This window comes from Notechis scutatus, chromosome 3 (genome assembly GCF_049901735.1).
Source record: "Notechis scutatus isolate UNSWTSFEM ecotype Mainland chromosome 3, rNotScu1.2, whole genome shotgun sequence".
In the NCBI taxonomy this organism is placed as follows: Eukaryota; Metazoa; Chordata; class Lepidosauria; order Squamata; family Elapidae; genus Notechis; species Notechis scutatus.
In genome coordinates this window covers 180,980,871-181,003,484 of record NC_142011.1, presented here as the reverse complement: position 1 = coordinate 181,003,484, position 22,614 = coordinate 180,980,871, and the positions used below count along the sequence as shown (strand labels likewise).

Genomic DNA, 22,614 nt, shown 5'->3' with positions numbered 1-22,614 from the left:
TGTCCTAGTGTGCCATCTGTTTTTTTGTAGATTAGTACATCTAGGAATGGTAGTTGTTTATTTCCTTTTCCATGGTGAATTTGATTTTGGGGTGTGTGCTGTTTAGGTGTGTTAGGAAATTGTTTAGGTTTTCTTTTCCATGGGGCCAAATCACAAATGTGTCATCGATGTATCTTAACCATAGTTTGGGTTTGTGGGTGGCATTAGCTAGGGGTCTGGATTCGAATTCTTCCATGACCAGCTTTGCAATGACGGGTGACAGTGGTGATCCCATAGGGGCTCCTTCAATTTGCTTGTATCTTTGTCCTTTGTATATGAAATATGTGTTGGTTAAGCAGTGTTCTGCTAGTTCCATGAGGTGTTTAGCTGGTTGGTATTTATTTTTGATGATTTCAAGAGTTTCTTTTATTGGGACTTGAGTGAATAGTAAAACCACGTCGAAACTTACAAGCAGATCTTCTTGTTCCATGTGTAGATCTTTAATAATTTCCAAGAGGTGGTATGAGTTTTGTACATGTGAAGCTGCTGCTCCAGCATGGGGCTGTAGCTGCTTTGCTATGTGTTTAGCTAGGTTTTGTAGTGGTGCTCCTCTGGAGCTGACTATGGGTCTGAGAGGTATGCTTTCTTTGTGTATTTTTGGGAGGCCGTATAGTTTGGGGCATCTGGAAGATTTTTCTCCTGGGATGATCATCTGTTCGATCTCTTTGCTCATGTGGCTGGTTATAATTTTCTTCTTGGTTATTTTTTCCAGATATGTGGTTGGGTCTGTGTTTATGGGTTTGTATGTGGAGTCTTAGAGTAGGTCTGTCAATTTTGTTTCGTAGTCTTTTTTTTTTTTTGACAGACCTACTCCAAGACTCCACATACAAACCCATTAACACGGACCCAACTATAATGACGTGGGAAAATACCCGAACAAAGCTGAATACCATACATGTAAGTACCCGCGAAAACTTAAGAAAATATATATAGACCCAAAACAACACAGGACACCACCACCAATCCCCCTCATCAGACCCAGGCCCCAACCCATCCTATAAACGAAGGACAACCACCATCCAGAAACCAGACCACAGCTGCTTAGCCAGCTGTCGCACCCGACCCCAAAACCAAACAAGCTGACACACGCCAAGAACACAGACCCAGACCCCAAACTCCAAGCCAGACCAAAACCCAGAATGCTACATCACAGCCACCTGCTCAGGATATCACATCAGAAAACTCAGGAAATTACACCACAAGAACTCAAGAAGTTGCAACACAACAAATGACCCAGGAAATCACAGTACAAGATCAAGGATACCACAGCAATAAAACTCACAAGGTCATCACACAGCCCATTACCCAAGCTGTTACAACACAGGAGGCTAATGGAAAAGAGATCAAAACACAAACGAGCCAGGAGATTACAACGCAGGACACAGGATACCACAACAAAAGAACTCACAAGGCCATCACACAGCCCATTATACCAACATCAACTTCATCAACCATTCAAGAGGCAGCAGCGCAGCCAACCAACCCAGCACACCAGCCCAACACACCAGTATTTATAGAGAGACAGCAGCTCCGATCACACACTGCTTGCACTGGCACGAAGCCGAAAGCATCAGCCTGAGGATGACGAGTGGGACCTCACCGAAACGTCACCAAGATACTCTTAATCTTACACAGGAAAAGACCCGAACACACCTACACCTATACACACACACACACACACACACACACACACACACACACGACTCACAGATGGACACAATACAGAAGCCTGATGATGGCAGATGAGATTCTGCTGAAACGTTGCTACAACTTTAAAAGAACAACTACAATGACGTGGGAAAATACCCGAACAAAGCCGAAGGCCATACATGTAAGTACCCGGGAAAACTTAAGAAAACAAATATATATATATACATACATCCACACAAAACCTGTTGTGAACAGATGGGAAGGACGTGTGCACTGATTCTTCATTGAACCCACCAAACCCAAGTGACAGAATCTGGTTTTCTTTCATGCTTTAAACAAACACTTTGAGCAGCCTAGAATTAGCATTTCTTCAAGGGTTAATCACATAAAACTTCAAAAACAAATTACTTCTCTTTCAAAACCATTGATAATGCCAGACATAAAAGGATCTTTATTTTATTTATTTATTTATTTGATTTGCCAATTGTTTACAAGATAATAAGTATAAATGTATACATAGTTGTGAATACATGAAATGGTTACATATAAGAAAAATAAAAGAATAAGAGAAACAATAGGACAGGGACGGTAGGCACGTTGGTGCGCTTATGCACACTGTGAAAAGTGAAGTCAAACATTTCAGGAACACATGCCTCTCTGGAAGCCAGCTGTCTGGCCTTGCCTGCAGTTCAAGCCAAAATGGCCTTAGTAAGCAGTGCCCAATGAATGAAAAGGAGAGTTTGTGTCTGCAGAAACCTAAAATTGCCCATCTCACAAACACATTATCAGTCTGCTACACTGATTCCGTGGCCAAGGTTGTGCTGGTTAAGTTACCTCACTCTGAGAATGAGATGAAGACATATAGATGTTTGCCAGGACACATTCATGCCACCATTATGGAGAATATGGATGATAGTTGCTAAATCTTTTCAAAGAATTCTTGAGGAAAGTGTCATTTGCCCCTGAGAATCTTTCAGATCTTTTAAATTCCAGGAAAAACTGGAACTTCCCTGCTGTTTTGAAATTAATTAACTACTATCCATTTGTAGATGATTTTCTTTTCTTCCCTCCTTCCCCTCTTTCTAAATTTTAACTTGTTAGATGTTAGAAGCCAAACTGGCTTCAGGAAAGGCAGCCAGATCCCATCCTGAGCTCCTTCACTTATTCCTTTTTTTTTTTTTTTTTTGACAAAGCCTGGAAAATTATTTATGAGCTGTGCTGAAAAATCAGAAGTGTTTTCTCTCTCTCTCTTTCTCTTTTGGCTCAAATCATTAAAAGCTCATTATATTTGAACTCGGGGAAGATACCTTCTGACTATTCCTTTTCCAAACTTGGAAAAATACAGCTATCTTAAAAACTACCAGCCCAGTTCAATTTCCTGGATAGATCTGTAAGAAAAGAATAAGATCAGATATATGTTAATGCCAAGTCACAACGATTAAGAGGAAAATGTATAATTTAAGGATTTTTCATGCAATGATAGACAACAGCCCTCCATTCAGTTTTACCATACAATGGCTTATAAAACACATACACGCACACATGCACACACACACACACACACACGCCCCAGAAGAGTGAGGGCAACTGTAATTAGCATATTTTAAATGCCTACATTAGCTTCATCAGGAGTTAAGAAATGTTTGTTCATTTTACCCATCAGACATAAACATCGTTGGTCTGATTGTTTCATAAGCTTTCTTGGAGCATAGAATACTTTTTATTAATACTGTGCCAAAACAAAGTATAGTCCACCAGTGAGAATGAACTGAATTTAATGTACTGTAAAGTACATTGAAATTCTTGCTTTTCACAAAAACAAATTTTCCTTTACCAAACTGAATAAGAACTAATTGAAAAAAGTGCAGGACAGATTTTGTTTGCACTACTAATTCTTAGTAGACCACTTATGGACCACTGGGTTCCTTCCAATTTTTTAAATGACATTTTTGCTGTTAATTTGGGGATATTTGCTTTGGGTATATTGACATGGAATGAAAACTGCCTGCATGTGGATGATCTTTATGAGAGTTGGATTTGAGGTCCAGCTTTTCTTGTCCTTTTAAATTTCTCAGATACATATGATACCATTGAAAAAGATACCCTCAAGAGGATATCACAACAGCTCAAGAGGATTGGGAGTTGAGTATTACAGTGGGTTTGCTCCATCCTTAGTGTTGATGCCACTTCATGTTGGTGGGATATGAGCAGTCAAGCCCTTGGCCTCTTTTATATTGTGCATTCCCTTGTGCTATTTAATATCTATATGGTTATACTCAGTTTTACTCTTCATTTCAAGATGAATAAGAGATATTATGCAAATCCTTAACCCATCAGTAGAAACTATAATTAGTGGATCTAATAATACAGTACAGGATTAAAATTGAATCCTGGCAAGACAGAGTCCCTGGCTGATAGTCCATCAAATAGTTACTTTGGTTATTCAGTAGCTCCACTGCTGGAATTCTTTCTAAAGAAGATCTATTTGTCATGGAACCTCTGAGACCAGTAGGTGCAAGTGGGGCCAGAAATGTCTTTTCTTAGCTGCAGGTAATATGCTAGATATGGACTTTCTTGGAACTGCCATGATCCCATTACCTGCAATTGGATTATTGCGTGTATTCTACCTGGGGTTATCCTTGAACATTATCCAGAAATTGCAATTGATATAGAATGCATGAGGTCTCCTATCTGAAGACACAAATAATACTGATGTTGAGAGCACTGCATTGAGTTTGACAATGGTTTTGAAGGCAGTTAAGTTCTGAATTAAGCCAGTGGAATCCTTATGAACTGGGAATGTCTTTAGGAGTATACTCTATGTTAACTATGACATACATATTTTTTCTACTAAGGGTAGCATTTTCTTGGAAATGAAGCAAGTGGGGAAACAGTGCTTTCCCATTGCTTTCCTTATTTTGAGGGGTCCTTGGTGCTCTCTGAGCTTGGCTGTTTTCCTACAGTGCTTGAGGCAGTACTGGCGTTACCTAGTTTGGGTAATGAAACATCTGCAAGAAAACAACCAAACTCAGAAAGCACCAAGAAGCCCTCATTTCAATCCTGAGCTACAAATATTTTCCTTCATTGTCCTGATTCCCTCAAACAAGCTCCCCAATCACAAGTTCTGATTGGCCTATATCTTAATTATTATCTAGAAAACTGTTTTAAAAACTGTTCTGTCAAGATCTTAGAGATAATATCTGTGCTATGCCTGCCATCTGTTTGGCAATACACTGCCTTAATTTTATATTATTTGTAATGAGCAATACGATGTGTTTTTATGGTTTTACTGTTTAATGACTTGATTTTGTGAACTGTCTAGAGATGCACAATTGTGGTGGTATAGAAGTAATGGAAAATTCAACAGTTTTTCCTTCGACACATATGGTAATGACAGCAGGGCTGGAATTTCCATCTATTCTTCATCATTATTTTAGAGTGGAATTTAGCCTCAAAAGGAGTGTTGGTCCTCTATTATTTGCATACAAATAATACATTTGCATACATTTGCATATTAAAGTTGCAATCTTGCCACCAAATTTTAATAAATGAAGCCTACAGAAATAGACTTTAGGGCTAAAAAGGACCTAAAGATTACCCTCCCCTGACTTTAGGAAACATCTTACTGCATATTTAAAAATTGTTCCCAACACAATATGACATAGTGAAAGCAACTATTTCACAAACACAAATATATTCTCAAAGAAACAACAACAACAACAACAACATGGAAAATACAAAGTTTTATGTGGGCTATGTGTTAAGCAAAGGATGATCAGGAAGTACAGGAAAGTATGCCATCAGAAACAGAATTTATAATCCATTCATTCAGTTTTGAAGATTGGGCAACATCTAGATCAGCCAATATACAGGGCTGAAGTAGAAACCAAGGATAAACAAGTAAGTACTGTAGGTAGCATATTCCTTAAATTCATACATCTCACCCATAACAATAGAATCCTATCACTGCTAAGAAAAATTAAAACAAGTTGTTGAATATAATTAATTCAAAGCCAAGTCTCTGGCATTGCTAATGTATACTGCCTTTTTATTTATTATTTATTTAATGCAATTTAGGTACTGCCTGACTTCAAACTAACCCTGGGTGGCTCACAACATAGCCAACAAGAAAAATACAATCTGGACACAAGAAAACAGGATGTTCCTGAATCCATTTTCCTTTGTTAGATAAGCAATTCGTAGCGTTTTTAGGGTAAAGGGGACAGATTAAGCAAAAAGGCATAATCATGTAATTACAAAAATATAGCCCCTTCACCATTCACAAACTAGAAAGTAAGAAATTAGCAAGCAGGTCATCCTGTGAGATACAAAATAGGCAGAACTGGGAAACAGTTAGAATATTGTTTCAATGTATGACATATGAAAGTCAAAACTACAATACTTCCACAAAATGATTTTTTTTTTTTAAATGAAAAACATGCCCCCAAAGAAACACATAATGGATTAATCTTTGCAGAAGAAAACAACAATAACAACATTATTTAAAGCAGCAGCCCACAATCTTTTGGGCACCAGGAACTGGTTCTGTGGAGAGAGGTTTTCCCGTGGACTGGAGGAGGCATGGTTTTGTGTGCTACCTGCATCCAATGGATGGGGCTTTGCTTGTTTGCGTGGCCTGGTTTCTGGCATGCCACAGCCCAGTGCCACAGACCGGGGTTGGGAACCCCTGCTTTAAAGCACATGCTTAGACAGATCATATTACAGTTACAAGCTTATGCATGCTGTTTCAAGATTACAAAATTTGTATTCCAAAAATCCAATATGATCACTAAATTGTAACAATAAGTTGGAATGCTCTCTTTATTTCTTTGTTGCTTCTTGTGATTGCCTGGATTTTGGCAGTCCTCCTTGGAGTTGTGAACCCTGCACAGTATTTTGAGAGTAAGTATGATTGAATGGCACAGATGTTCTTTCTAAGCAGTCTTGGACTCATTTGTGTGATGATTCAAGCAAATGTAAAGGTCCCATTTTTAAATATTTGGGAAAATTAAAAAGAAAAAAAAAGACACATACTGATTGGATGGATTTTAGCCTGGAACATACATGCATGCACGCATACACACACAAACACACTTTTTAAATCTTTATGCTTGCAATAAAAGTTCCTAGAAATAGTCCAAAGAGAATGTTATTACTCTAATGAACAGAAAAAGTAGCTGCCTGGTCAGTACTTTGAGGGCTGCTGTTTTCCTTTCTTTCACACCGTATGTTGCAGGAATCAGAGCTTGTTCCTGACATCCTGCTGCTCCTTCCCTCTTTGTCCTATACCAGGCAGTCTGAATGCCAGAAATATTTGTATTGGTTGCCTTTGTCAGCATCCATGTCTGAACATTTCAAAGAGTTCTCATCTTGATTGTTTTCTGGATTAAAACCATTTGGGAAGTGGACAAGATTGCCTTTTCTCTTTGTTGTCTGCCAGAAAGCAAACTTCCAGGAAAGGGAAAAAAATAGAAGAGAAACTAGGCTAATTGAAAAGATGCAATAAAAACATCCACCACTGATTACCTCTTTTATTTCTTCCTTTAAATATGCTAAATGTTGCAGGTATGAGGACAGATAGGTAGTACTGGTTTGTTCAGGCAAGCAAGTGAGCGAACTCTGCCTATAAAAATGAACAATGAAGTATAGCTTTCGTTTGTTTGAATGTATATCTGCAGTCTGTGGATGAGGCTCTATGAAAAGCATTTCTGTGAAATGGACTTAGGCAGTCTTCTCCTCATCCTGATAATGACATAGAAGTAATATATTGATCGTAACATCCTTAGAAATGAATCTATTTCAGATATGGTCCAAATTCTGAAGGATTTACCTCAATATAGTTGTATGACAAGAAAGAAAATGGACTTTGAATATTCTTCCCATCTCAATTCCTACTTTATTCTGATTTAAAACACCAATTTAGCCAAAGATGCACACACACACATATAATATTCCTACCTTTGTCAAATTCAATGAGGGAGAAAGTAAAATCAACCAGCCTTTCAGTGGACAGTTCATAGACAACATTTAAGAAATGGTTAAACTGGTTTTAGGTTAAGAAAAATGGAAGATATATAAAAGGCAGAGGTAGCGCCTCACTGAGTGATGATTTTATGCAATCACTATCCATAGTAATCCCACAGATTGGGGGGGAAGCCTTTTTGCCAGTTGTTTGATAGATTGCTATGATTCTTATCTAGAGTTATTTTCTCTTCCTTCCAAATTAATTCCATATTTTCTACAAAGAAGTTCAAAGAAAACAATGATTGCCCAGTATGTAATCTGCATAGTTTTCTTTATTTTATATATACCATGTTAACTGCCATTTGTTAATCACAGTTGAGTACTAATGGCAAAACATGGTCCTCTAAATCCACAGTTGTAATCAGCATGGTGAGGAGTGATGGGAAATACACTGAAAGGACAAATATTTACCTTATGTGCAGAGAGTTGACAGAAGAGTGATTAAGAGAGAGAAAGAGAAAGAAAAAAGAGAGTATGTTGGAAAATTGGAACTTCTTTTAAAATAAATGCATACATAGTTCTTTGATAATCTGACATCATCCTCATACTTTAAAATGTTTTATATTTTGAGGCATCACTCTGTATTCTCTTTATTTGTGCTGATGTATTGAATGCAATCTGAGATGTATTAATTTAATTGAAATTAATTTAATGGCCTCATTGCTGCACATTTTATTTACATCCTTATTACAGTTTTGTGTCCATTAACATGACTCACATCTGTGCTATTTCTTAACAGCGTAGTGTAAAAGCATAAATAAAATTGTTTCTTTTATTCAACAACCAAGAAATGAATTGATTGTTTTATATATGGGTACAGATTAAAAACAGGGTTTGTTTTTCAAGTACATAATATAGTAAAATAAGGTCCGAAATCAATGGTAAGGGCTAAAGAATGCATAGTAAGTTGCAAGACTTGGATTATAAAGTTTATAAGATATTACATACAAGTATAACAGTTTAGGGAAACACCTTAAACCATAACAAATATGAAATGGGATAAACTATTACAGACTAATAATTACTGGTATTTAAGAAATATCTGGTATTATTAGACCCTCTCACATGCTTTGTTCTAAAGCTAGTTATTAATCTTTCATATATGCATTTGATATTTCCTATTCAGATGCACAGCCAAACATGTATCAGAGCTGAACATTTGTTCAAGCTCATATTGCATGGTTGATGCATCAGAATGCAAGCTGCATCATTAGAATGAAGTTGGCACAAGGTGGCAATTTAACTTGAACTCTGAAAACCAAATGTTTAAATGGAACTTTTAATACATAACTTAAAGAACCTGATAGAACTGTAGCATATATTGTAGACTGTTGGTGGTACAATTTTATTCACCCTAAAAGTGGCTTCTGCAAACTTCATGGAAAACTTTGATATATTGAAGTTCGGGAAAACTAGCAAGTTTGTGAGAAAACTAGAAAGTGGGTGAACATTTTGCATGCTTACAAATAAAGACTTCTAAACAATCCTAAAAATAATTTATTGTTTTCCACTTCCCAATGACATATTTCACAAGCAAACTCATCAGTAGAATACAGAATATAGCAGTATCATAATATGCCATGAGCAAACAACAATATAATTGAACTTTGTCCATCGTTATATTCTTAAATTTTGCATATTGTATTTCAGATGCCCTTTGAATTATTTAGAAAAACAACCAGGAGATTCTGTAATTGAATCCCTTTTAAAAAAATATGTTGTAAAAGTCTGACATGCTACTGTTGGGGCATTCCATTAATTATTTAGATAGGTACCATTAGGACTAGACTGGGCAACCAACACTGCTAGGGCTACCAGATCTGAATAGGAAAAATCTATAGAACCATTACATGGCATCTGACAGTGTCATTTCTTTTGTCTCTACCTCCAGCTAGTGGCCATCTGCCTTTTTTTCATTTCCAAATTAGGCAATAATCTGGGGATCCAGAGACAAAACAACCCATGTTCAGTTGACTCTTAAAGGTCACATAAAAAGAGATCCTGCCCCTCCCCACCAGGATTTTGTTTCCTTTCAAGTTTCCTCTCAAGTTTCCTGTCGTCCAGTATTCACCCTTTCCTCCTTAGCTGAAGTGGTGGTATTTTTTTTCCTTTCTCTACACTTTTGAAAAAAAAGGGGGGGCAGATGGCATAACCAAGTACAAAATCAGAATTCAAAACAACTGCATAATTGAAAATTATATCTTTCCACTTGACAAATTACATGGAACAAAATGTTGTATGCTTTGCATTATATTCTCCCTGTGGCTCAGAAAAATTAATGAAATGGGTTCAAAAGATTTAAGGTAACATTTTACTCCTTCATTCTCCCACTTTCTCCTAAAATGAACTGAAAACTTTATTTTTATGTTGTAGGAAGTTAGCACCCACTCCCCTCCTAGAAAAATGAAATATCTTAGGAAATATTAAAAAGGCAGAATAATTTCCCTAAAAAGAGTAGTAACTCAGAAACAGAAACTCACCTCAAAAGTAGAAGCTCATCCTCACCTTTATTAATGGTGGGCCATTAAGGCCTGGGCCAGAATATTTTACATAATAAAGATCTCCAGGTAAAGCTATAGCAATTGCTCAAAGACCTTTTCATTACATCATCATCAGGGGTGGGATTCTAGAGGTTCACACCTATTCACTAGAAACGGTTGTTAATATTCTAAGCAGTTTGGAGAACTGGTTGTTAGAAGAAATTACTGGCCTAATCCTGTAAGGAAGGCAGGAAGGAAACATTCTGGTGTTGCTTATAGAAACTGCCTCTCCATTAACTCTTATTACATTCTTGGCAGGACTAGACTTCCTGTTTCTGGAACTTCTCTGGAGGTTTTTTTCCTCCTTTGCTGGTACTTTGCTTGTGTGGAGTGACCATTCAAAGTTACAATGGCACTGAAAAAAGTGACTTATGGCCATTTTTCACACTTACAACTGTTTCAGCATCCCCACAGTCATGAGAGGCCAGGCGAGGAGATGTGTGCCTTGATGTGAGTGATGTTGAGTTGGCCATGCCCAGCCAGTCACATGACCACCAAGCCATGCCCACCAACTAAACCACACCCACAGAACCGGTTGTTAAAAAAATTGAATCCTACCCTGATCATCATCCAGCAAGGCTCAACAAAGCCTGGAACTCAGGACAGCCTACAGAGTTGTCCCTGCATGGCCCCATGGAAGTCTGACAACCAATTCAGAATACAAGCTCAAATTCAAATCTCAACAGAGAATATAAAACCAGGCACTCTCAGCATTTCAGCCCTTCCTTCTCTTTTCCTTCACCTTGGAGCATGTGATTATTCTTCTTTGGAGCTCCAAGCCATGTGGTCCTGTCCACCATTAAACCATCTTTCCAAATAGCCTCCATGTTTCCAGTGTCTTTTCCCCACTTGGAACTGAACCCAGAAGGATTATTCTCCCAACAATGTAATCAAGATGCTGCTACAAATCCCACATAAAACTCTCAGAAGACAAAAATACGATTTTTATTTTTGTTTTACATTTGGTAAAATATGTTTTACCAATGTGTAGTCCCTGAGCTTCAAGGAAGATGCCTATCCTGGTTTACATTCACATAGGTGAATGTTATAGAAATATGGACAATCTAGAAGAACATTTTAAGATTCTAAAGCCTGGGATATTTTGCAAGCTTCAAGTGAGAAGCATTGGAAGATAATTTGGCCAAAGAAAGCAAGCTGCAGTTTGTCAGATGATGCCAGTGGAGATGAGTTATAATATCCTTAGTCCTGAAGTAATACTAAAGTCTAATTATAGCAATCAGCTGAATTTAAACTAAAGCTTTAAGCCCACATAATGAAGAAGTCATCAAGTGAAGAACAATAGATACTGAAATGCATGATAACCCTGCATTCATTATTGCCACTCAGATTTCATCTTCTTTTCACATATTCATTGTGTTTATCTGGTTCAAATAATTTCTTCAAATTTACGTACCAGTCCTTCATCAGCCTCAAAATGAAGGCACAAAATGCTAATTATCATCTGAGTTGCTTTTCTCAGAATGGGTCATTTTAAGTATTTGTTCTTTTCAAAATCAAGCTGAGGATCAAATTCATTATACACTTGAATGTGAAATATACTGGTGTTTTTTTAAAGATCTTCGTCTCTTTTCAGAGACAGTTCATTTACTTATCTGTGACATTGTAAAATATTGATTTTTCTATTAGTTAATACATGTATAATCATTATTTTGCTTACCTTGCTGATTTCTCTTGCTGTTGAAGAAGTAATGCAGCTTATGGCTTGAATTTTTCCAATGTTTTTGTAATGGTTGTTTTATTGATTTTAGTTAAACTTAATAGGGAAAGCTGAATAAACAGTAAGTAACTTATTGAATAAAAGTAACACTGAATATTTTGGACCATGCATCCTTTAAACAGTAATAAAGGGCTGTTTTTGTTGGGTGCAAAAATTCAGGACCTTAGGTTAAGTTCTAGTTAAATTAATGCCTATACACAAGAATCTAGTCAACTAGTGGTCAGTATTAAATTGGCACTAAATAAGTGTTAATGGAATTCAAGAGGGGTTGGACTTAGATCATTTGTGGGAATATAACTCCAGCCTGATTGTCCAGCCTCTGCCTTTCTTTCTCTTTCATTTTTGTATTTAGGTACCATTTATATCTGACAGCATTATCAGGCTTGTAACACAAAGAATTTTGGGATAAGTAGCTTTAGTACCACATCCATGATTTCATAACAATTATCTTATCAGGAGTGCTAATATTTCTCCATTTAATAATTGTTATTTTCATATCCTCTTAAAAAAGGCAAAGAGAAAAAAAAGTTCACCCAAAAAATTGGATTCTAGAAATTATTTAATTTATTATTGAAAACTTTTATCACTTTATCTGCTGAAAATATCCAGGATTCCTTCTGGGTCAGAAAATCTGCAAGTTCTCAGCAGTGAGAACACTCAATTTAAATAAAATATTTTCATTTTCCATGCATTGCTCGAGATGAGAGCATGTGAAATAGCCTAGAGCATACATTAATAATATTACAAGTTTTAAAATCAACTAACGTAAAGTAAAAAAAGAAAAGAAAGAAATCAAAGAGAAAGCTAAATGTGTAAGGAAGAAAGAAAAAGAAAAGAAAAAGATACAAAGAAGGGGCTTTAAATCTTTACAGCAGTTATAAGTACTGTGATAAATTGACCTCTTGCTCTGAGGTTACAGCATGATTCTCTTCTTTCTATAATCTATCCTGTCTAATCGTCAAAGCAATAAATCTTAAGTTCATTTTTTGTTTTACACAGAGAGTCCATAAGGGTTTTTTTCAAGAAGCAATAAATGAAGATACTGTCTTTTCTCTGATCAAAGAAGTCAATTTGGCCATCTCTGCAAGCTTCATCATTTATAATTCCATAGTGGGAAATGCCAAATCTTTCCATCTTTGTGCACAAAACATCTTATGCAAAAACATATACAAAAATAAAAATTTCATGACTTTGTTGTTCTCTTTTGTACCTCACAAGGCTTTATTAGATCTCCATTAAAATATTTGCACTTTATGTAAAGAATAAGTTAATTTATTCATTTTATAAAGTTATCTCCAAGTTAATGTCTTCCAAAACTTTGAACAAGTTCAGATGAAATTGTCAATTGTGGTTAGGAGGGGGGAAGGCTAACTACTCATCGTACCTTCCAGAGACACCATCTCAAGGTCAAAATGCTGCCAATTGAATGCAATTGAATGCAGTGGCTCACCAACCAGCCCACCATTGAAGAGACAATTCCCAAAACAATTTATTTAAATATAATTGGACAATAAGAGACCAGTAAGAAGGAGGAACTGCAGAGGAACTGGATGGGAAAACTTAACCAGGAAAGTTTGATGCTCAAACTTCAGTTCTAACTTTGCTATCCTGTAAACCACTTGGCTTTTAATAAAGTATGCCTTTCATTAAAACTGGAATTGAAGGTCTTTCTTGCCTAAAAGATCAAGTTAGGGCAGATCTGACAATTATACTGTACTATTATAAAAAGTAGAATAGAATAGAATAGAATAGAATAGAATAGAATAGAATAGAATAGAATACTTTATTGGCCAAGTATGATTGGATACACAAGAAATTTGTCTTGGTGTAAACACTCTCAGTATAAAGAAAAGATACATTCGTCAAGAGTCAAGAATCATAATGTACAACACTTAATGATAGTCATAGGGTACAATCAACAATCAAATCATACTAGGAAACAGTCAATATAAATTGTAAGGATACAAGCGACAAAGTTACAGTCCTACAATCACAAGTGGGAGGGGATGGGTGATAAGGAGTGATGAGAACATTAACAGTAATAGTAGTGCACACTTTGTAAAAAGTTGAACAGTGTTGAGGCAATTATTTGTTTAGCAGAGTGATGGCTTTCGGGGGGGAAAAAACTGTCCTTGTGTCTAGTTGTTCTGGTGTGCAGTGCTCTATAGCATCGTTCTGAGGGAAGGAGTTGAAACAGTTTATGTCCAGGATGTGAGGGGTCTGTAAATATTTTCACAGCCCTCTTTTTGACTCATGCAATATACAGGTCCTCGATTGAAGGCAGGTGGGTAGTAATTGTTTTTTCTGCAGTCCTAATTTTCCTCAAAGTCTGTGTCTGTCCTGTTGGGTTGCAGAACCAAACCAGACAGATATAGAGGTGCAGATGATAGACTCATACCACTATCATCTAGGCATCAGATTGGAGTTAATATATTAGTTCCAGTCAAAATCTATTTCCCAGTGATATTCTCTGTAGTAGGAATTGAGATACTGGCGTTCTTCAGTCATTCTGGATTTCAATTTCTATAAGCCAAATCAAAGTAGCTGTGAGCTGGTATTACAGGCATTACAGTTCAAAGATCTGAGGAACATCAAATTGCCTGTCAGAAAGGAATTATTTTGGAGCTAATGCTGGATATTTTTAATATAGTTTACTTGATTGTAAGAAAAATGCAGTTGATGTTTTGGTGGTTTTTTTGTGTATGTGTGTGTGCCTTCCTGCTCAACCAAATATGTGACATGATCTGAATTCAATCTAATATAAATAAAACCTTCTATTGATTGCTCAAATAATTGGGTAAAAGTTATATTTTGTTCAAATAAAAATTTACTGAAAGTTTGAAAGGCATCAAATTTTCTATCCTTTTATACCCAATGATCATTTCCTTAATGATATTAGGGGAAATTATTTACATTAATATACATATGCATGTATGCACACATACACACACACATACACACACACATACACACACACATACACACACACACACACTAATGTAAGGTAAAATACACAGTCAAAAATATACACAATCATATAGACTTTTTAAAGTTTGGGGAGGGGGAGGAAGAACTGAGACTGATGCAGATTAAGACAAAACAAAACAAAGATAGAAAAAAATAAAAAAGGAGGTATTGATAACATGCACATGTACCTTTCAAGTCAATTGTATATTTATCATTGTTTTTCACATACATTAACCTCTTTAATTTAATACACTTTATATTGCTGCATAATATTTAAATATTTTCTATTACTTGTTGTTTTTGCTATTGTGTTCTAAGCCTAATTGCCATATGGGCAGGTTTTATCTGTGACTCAGAAGTCTCACAATTATCCCATCAAAATGATCACAAAGGCTAAAATATTTTAAATGCATTATGTTTACATTTCTTATTCTTTTTAAAACTATAATAAAAATGTAATATGCACAACCAGAAGAAATAAGACAGAGGAGTAAATACTGAAAGAAAGAAAGGACAGCATATTGAGTGACTGAAAGAGCTGAATGGGAGAAGGAAGAAATCTCAAAATATTTAAGGGCAGGGAGGCAGAGAGACGAATGAAAATCAAACTTTTTACATTTGTGGAATCTGCATGTTAAGTTATAGAAATCAAGCAGAATTAACATGTAGACATGCCTGATGCTTTTTTAATGCTCGTCCCTCAAAATGGGGATGGAGCCATTTGCCAAGCCCCGGGCGAATTCCATTATAAAACAGTGTTTCTTGCAGTATCACTTCCTGGTAAAGAGAGGAAAAAAAGGTTATTTATTTTAGCTCTAATTTTATTACCTAAAATAGTTATTAAGTAGATAGTAAATTGTATTGTGATATTTGAAAATCGAGGGGAAAAATCACAACACGGTGCATTCATGGACATTCAATAATTCTATCCATTTGACTAAGCATTGAAAAAAAATACTATGATGGAAGCTCAGAGTGTCTGTCTGTCTGTCTGTCTATCTATCTAGTTCAGGACTAGTATTGATGATGTTACTAGTTAGGGTAATGAAACATCTGCAAGAAAACAAGCAAGCTTAGAGAGCACCAAGAACCCCTCATAGTAGGGCTCTATTGGCATCTGCTAGCATATTATCTGATCGTACTTCTCTACTGAGCCTTGGAATCTGTCTTGGGGATTGACTGTAACTAGTGTATCCTTATTATGCCTCATATCAGCAGCTGTGCTCTATAATGGAGAGGGTGATAATGATGTTCCAGCTTCAGCTGTTGCCTGTACATCCAGTTGTTTTTCCTGACCTTCTTGAATATGGAATGTAGTTGGTCCAGTTGAGTTAGCAGCTTCCTCTTCACTATGTTGAAACATTAGGTAGCTAGCTGTTTCTCAGTAAATGTGGACACAGGTCCATCCATAGTTCCCTCAAATGCTATGCTTTCATTATATCTGTTGTAGAAGCATTCTATCAGTTCCAGGTTCTCTTGTCTTGTCCATGTATGGATTGTTCCAATCTAATAGATCATTCGTTCCTCAACAACTGATACAAACCTTGTTAATTTGGGTGATGTCCAAGTCAGCATGACTCTTCTAAATTGAGCTACTGGAATAATCCATACATGGACAAGACAGGAGAACCCAGAACTGATAGAATAATTCTATAGCTAGTTCATGTCTCATGTCTCATGAACTAGCTAGGATTTGAATTTTTGAATTCTGGACTCCCACATCAAATGTGGTGCTCTAACCATTATTCATTCCTTACATCTATCTATTCTCTCTCTCTCTTCCTCCCTCCTTCCCTCTCTCTCTCTCTCTCTGTGTGTGTGTGTGTGAGAGAGAGAGAGAGAGAGAAAGAGAGAGATGCTTCAAAAATGAATTGCAACAAGTGATTTGTGTTCAACAACTCTCTGCTGTTTAGTAAACATCTTCTATTCAAAATTCTCTGTGAACTTGGAAAAACATATTTGGAGTGTGAGCCAATCCCTAGTAATATTAATCACATTTTTATTCATAAATATACTTTTTCCCAAAACTCTCATTTTTCTACCACTTGCACTGTATGAAATGGGGGCATTTGTACAATAGCCTTTTTTTAAGAGACAGATGTATTAAATGTTTCTTTCAAAGACAGTTCCTTTAAAAGCAGTACTGAAAACTAAATAGATATATATTTTTATTTGCTGAACAAATTACATATATCAAACTTATGCAACATTTTAATTATGGTGCAATTATGGTTAGAATGCAGTATTGCAGACTAACTCTGCCTACTGCCAAGCATTCAATCCTGACCAGCTCAGGATTGATTCATCCTTTCATCCTTCCAAGATCTTTAAAATGAGGAACCAGCAATATGCTAACATTGTAAACCACTCAGAGAATGCTGTACTATGGAGCGGTATAAACCTGAGTGCTATTGCTATTATATAAACATTTTATTTCCATAATTTATTGGAACTTTAATATTTTGATACTATGTACAAACTACTTCCCCTCCCTCATCCTGCGTTTCTCAGTCATGCTCCAAACACCCTATCCATCATGTCTTGGTTAAGTTACCCAACCCATTTCATGGATATTAGTCCAGGGAAAGATGAGCTGGATAAGGGTGTTCCCAGTGGAAATCACTTCTTGGCTACCTTTTTGTGTCTCCATTCCATTTGTTTTTTATTGTTAATGTATTTAAACTTGAGATCTTCCTGTAAAAGAACACAATATCAATAAAGTGTTTAAATTTTACTTCTCAGTTGTTTAACTTCTTAATTTTATAATCATTCAAAATTTTCATGAATCAGTTTATATATATTTTACTTAGAATAAAGTATTTAAAAACAAGTTGTGGAATATTGTCACTGCAGGACACATTATAGCTGAATAATTTGTTCCTTAATAAGCATAATGGTCCCCTTGTTAAACAGATAGTACCTAGACATATGTTTTCTTCAGAAGACCCAGCAATTTTGAATTACTGCCTTTTTTACTTCATAAATAAAGCAGAAACAATTAATCTTTGTTGGTAAAAGCAAAATGGAGAGATACATTGTGGAAAGATATACATATTATATATATATACTTAGTGTAGTAATATGTACATTATTTATGGAGCTAAGTGAAACTTTTTACATTTACCAAAGAATAAACTAAAGAATAAACTGTGCTTTAAGGAGTACTTCTACAATATTTTAAATTACTACTACTTTGAAAAAACAAAAGGGTAAATTGTTGTGAGTGATCTGATTGCAGAAAAAGCAAGAAATGTATACACTATTACTGTGAAGGAAGTACTGAAGGCAATTTTAGTTTGAATATTTAACATAGATTTATTTTAAAAAGTGCACTGTTGACATTTACAGAAACCCCAAAAGGAGTGTAACCATATTTGATAAAAATCTGTTTTTGAGATGAAACCTATTGTTTGTTTGTTTTTATTTTAAATTAAAGAGCAACAGAAAATGCCAAAACACAAATAAAATTATGATGTAAATGAATATATTCACAAAGAAAACACAATGCATAAATATATTTAAAAGATGAAAAAAGTATCTCTTTATAACAATTAGTCCTTACAGTTCTGTGTATATATTTATCTAATGTAAATATTATTCAAATGCATATATATTTATTTCTAATTTACTCATGTAACTAACATTCTTTTTCACCTATTGTATTTTGCATAAACATCCCATATTTCTTTATATTTGTCCATTCAAATTCTAAGTCTAAAGGCTTCTAGGTGGCAAGCGTAATCAGGTTTTTAATCATTTATCTTTCCAATGCTACAGTGTGTAACCTATGTAGCAGTGCTATTCTTCTCATATTCAGTTCTTGGATGCTCACCTCGTCCCTGGCTGGAGAGAAGACTACACAACTTGCAAACTGTCACACAGTGGAAAGGGTGATCTGTGTTGCTAAGGAACTAGAAGCTGGGAGTTAGGAAATGATAAATGGGAAAAGAAAAGTGGAAACTTACAAGGTCAGCCACTTTAGGCTCAAGTAATGCTACTCATAGTCCGCTTTAATTGAAAGGGGCATGTCCAGAATTTCAGAGTGAATTAATTATCAGTCCAATCAGGTAAATAAGGACATTTGTGCTATGCTTTTGTATACAAATCCTGTTCATCAATGGTAATTTTACCATTGCTACCTCTCCCTCCCATGGAAATATGATTACTAATCCTGCCACCTACACACACCCATACCCAACATGCTATTCTCTTTCACAGTAAGCAACATTATGCAAAGCACAGAAAATGAATAAGAAATAGTAAGAGCGAAATTCAAGAGATGAAGGGAAACAAAAGGAATATAGCTAAACAGTTTGTATTGATTCTATTCACCATACCTCTCTCTATATTTTTACATTGTTGTAAATCATCCTTGCTTTCAAAAATCTACATGACTCTTCCCTTTATCCTTTAAAATTTACACCTCTCCTTCTGGGAGCAGGCTAACATTGAGCCATTGCAACCATGATTTTTTTAAATCTTCCCGTTTCTTCTTATGCATTTATACTTCATGTATTAATTGTGTGATTTGATCCTAATTCATTTTCTCTTATGAAGCAACTAAATTTGTTTTCATTTATTGATTTATTTTTTCTACAATATGGTTGTTCACAACCCAACATTAGATACTACAGACAGTTGCATAAATCTAATAAATTAATAAACCTTTCATTCTGGTTACACACTTTAGTATTCAATCCACATTCCTTCAAATACACATAATTTCTGACACTATTCTTTCTTGTCCATAGCACAACATGCTTTTTAAATAGCTATCATCTTAGTGATGAGGAACAATGGCTATGAAAGACATGGAACCAAAGGCTTCTAGCCCTGTTGACAGTGTGGCTGCCTCTAGCAGGACTACCAGATTCTGTAATAGTTTTGTTTCCTGTGCCATCCATCTGGTAAACTCGTAAAATTAGTTTTTCTCGCCATGTACATGTGTACATATGAACTAGATAGTATTGTTTCTCCATGTTATATAACATATGTGGGTATATGCATAATTTTGTATTTATTTATTCATTTTGTCATGTTTATGTAGTGTATATGGAGGTGGACACCCTTTGAAAGCTGTATGAAAGCAATGAAATTTCATTTTAATGTATGCTGATTAGTGTATACAACAAAGCCATTATTGTCTAAGATTCTGATTATCTAGATAGCTTCCCTGTACAGTTGGTTGGCCCCTGTGAGATAAGACTGTTGGAATACAGAGGCCAGGGGGTCCAATCCAGCAAGACACTGAGTTTGTTCTTATGGTCCCCTGATACACCCAACACTTATTTCTACCTAACAAGGTAAGTAGAATAAACTTATACATGATCATATTTGCTTCTTTGGACAAGCATTCATTTTTTGCAACAGACAAATTACTAATCACATTTTTTTTCTGTCAGCATTGCCATGTCTTAAATAAAACTAGGAAGTTTACACCGCTAAATTAATTTTATATAGGTTAACATATAAATTGGATTAACTCAAGTGCTGGAGGTGATAGGCAATGTGAGGGAAAAGGAATAGCAGGGAAAGAAAATTTATAAATTGGCATTCAAACTTACAGCATGTTGTTATGTTGGCATACTATCTTAGTTAGCAAGCAAAATGCATAAAGTCCAAACATTTATTGAAGGATTTTATAAATAACTTGTTTAACTAGAGTAACTATATTGATTTTATTTGGAATTCTGGGAATGATTATTGCCTTCTCTTATTTTCTCTAACTATCATTTTCATAACTTTATAAAAGATATTTAGTGAATTGGCTTGTCAGTGTAAGGCAACGGTCTCCAACCTTTCTGACTTTACAGACTGGCAGGGGGAGGAGTGATTCTACATGAGCAGTGGACAAGCGTGCTTGTATGCACAGTTCCATTTGCACAAGCAGCAGGCACATGTGCCCATTAATCACACAAATGAAGCTGCGCACATGCTTGCCCATCACTTCTATGGAGCAGTTCTGAATGGACCATGGCCTAGTAGTCATTCACAGCCCAGGGGTTGGGGGGTCTGGTGTAAGGTAATGGTTGCAATCATGGATTAGCACTGGTGAGAACAACATTCTAGCTCTTCTTTAACCATGGAAACTCACAGGTGACTAGTGGTTAGTCTCTCTCAGTCTTTCAGCCCAAGCTACCATACATAGTTGTTTCATAGTTGTTTCATTTTTACAGCCTCTGAGCCACATCTGGCCCCTTTGGCTGTCCTTCAGTCTGTGTGAGGTCAATTGGAAATTAGAAATCAAATGTAAATAAGATATAACATGTATTTTTAAATGTTGCAGCTAATCAAAACCCATAAAATTTACTGCTTTTTATGAAATGATAAAATTAATATTAGCAGAATGAAATTCAGCCTATTGGTTTGGTCCTGCACAGCAACCTAAATTTCTCATATGACCCTTTGGGAAAATTATTTGTCCACTGCTGATCTAATGTAATATCTACTTCCTAGAACTTCTAAGAAGGAAAGCAAGTGAGAAAGAACATGGTTAGGACAACCAGGTCTGAATTATCAAAATCTGCTAAACAGCAGCAATGAAATAATAATGGTAAGAAGGATTAAAATGCTACCCAACTTCCAACAATTCTGGGCAGTGTTCAGATTGTTAAAAAATGTTTAAGGACAAGAAAACAGCACAAAACAAAAAGAACAAAAAATGGTAGAGATATGAGACATGGGAACAAAGAAAAAGGAGTTTCAAATAAGGAAAACTCCAATTCTGTCACTCTCTAGTGGTCAGAATTTTGCAGCCCAGAAATGGAAGCCCTAACTAAAGTAATAATTATATTGTCAATAAAAGTTAGTATTCTGATGCTTACATGTTTTCTTAATAAATTCATAATGCAGGATCACTGTGGATGAATACTAGCATGTATGAATACTAGCACGTATACTAGCACATATGAATACTCTGAATACTGTGGATGACTCTGAATACTAGCACGTATGTGTGAGGGGAACCTTTACCTTTACCTATACTAAGTTACCACTGAACTCTCTCGCGCGCACACATATCAAAAATTAGTGATCACGTAGTTTTCTCTATTGTATCCATAAAGCTAATAAAGTATATTGAAGGAAAGGAGGGGGGTATAAATTTTAAGATATATAAATATATATATCTAAATATATACATGCATTAATTCCACATTAAGATCTTAATGAAATTATAAAATGTATAAATCCCAATGGTAAAATTAAAATGCTACTAGCATGTAAAATAACTTCCCACCACAGCCATTTTAGCACTTCAAGACAATTCCTAATATCCACAAAACAAACATTAGTCACTCAAAGCAATACAATTATATATTTTAGTTTTCTAACATATAAAAGAAGACAATATGTAAGCAATTAAAATAATAATTTTAAAAAATGCACCAGGTAAGAATTCACTATTTCATTTTAAAGGGTGAAATGGCATAAATAATGAATGTGACTTGATGCATTCAAAGAGACAATGGCTACAATTCTAAACAATTTTGAAATATTTCTTCCTGTTTGCTATCAATATTTATTTCATTTTGAAATCCCTGCTGTTCATCCTCTAACTCCTTCTAAACACCCCTAGGACAGAAGGCAATGGCCCTTTCCATCCAAGCAATTAAAAAAGCAAATCTATTTTTGCATACACCATATTTTTCATGTAAT

General features: G+C 35.6%; 1 protein-coding gene across 1 annotated transcript in view; it reads right to left on the bottom strand.

The window, feature by feature from the left end:
• Positions 1–15,198: 15,198 nt before the first annotated feature.
• Positions 15,199–22,614, bottom strand: part of CNBD1 (cyclic nucleotide binding domain containing 1) — a 120,184-nt gene continuing 112,768 nt past the window's right edge. The window contains exons 9-10 of the mRNA XM_026688783.2: positions 17,593–17,652; positions 15,199–15,735 (exon numbers count right to left, since the gene is read on the bottom strand). Coding sequence (XP_026544568.2) covers positions 15,607–15,735; positions 17,593–17,652 — 189 coding nt within the window. The 3' untranslated portion in view covers positions 15,199–15,606. The remainder of the gene's footprint in view (positions 15,736–17,592; positions 17,653–22,614) is intronic.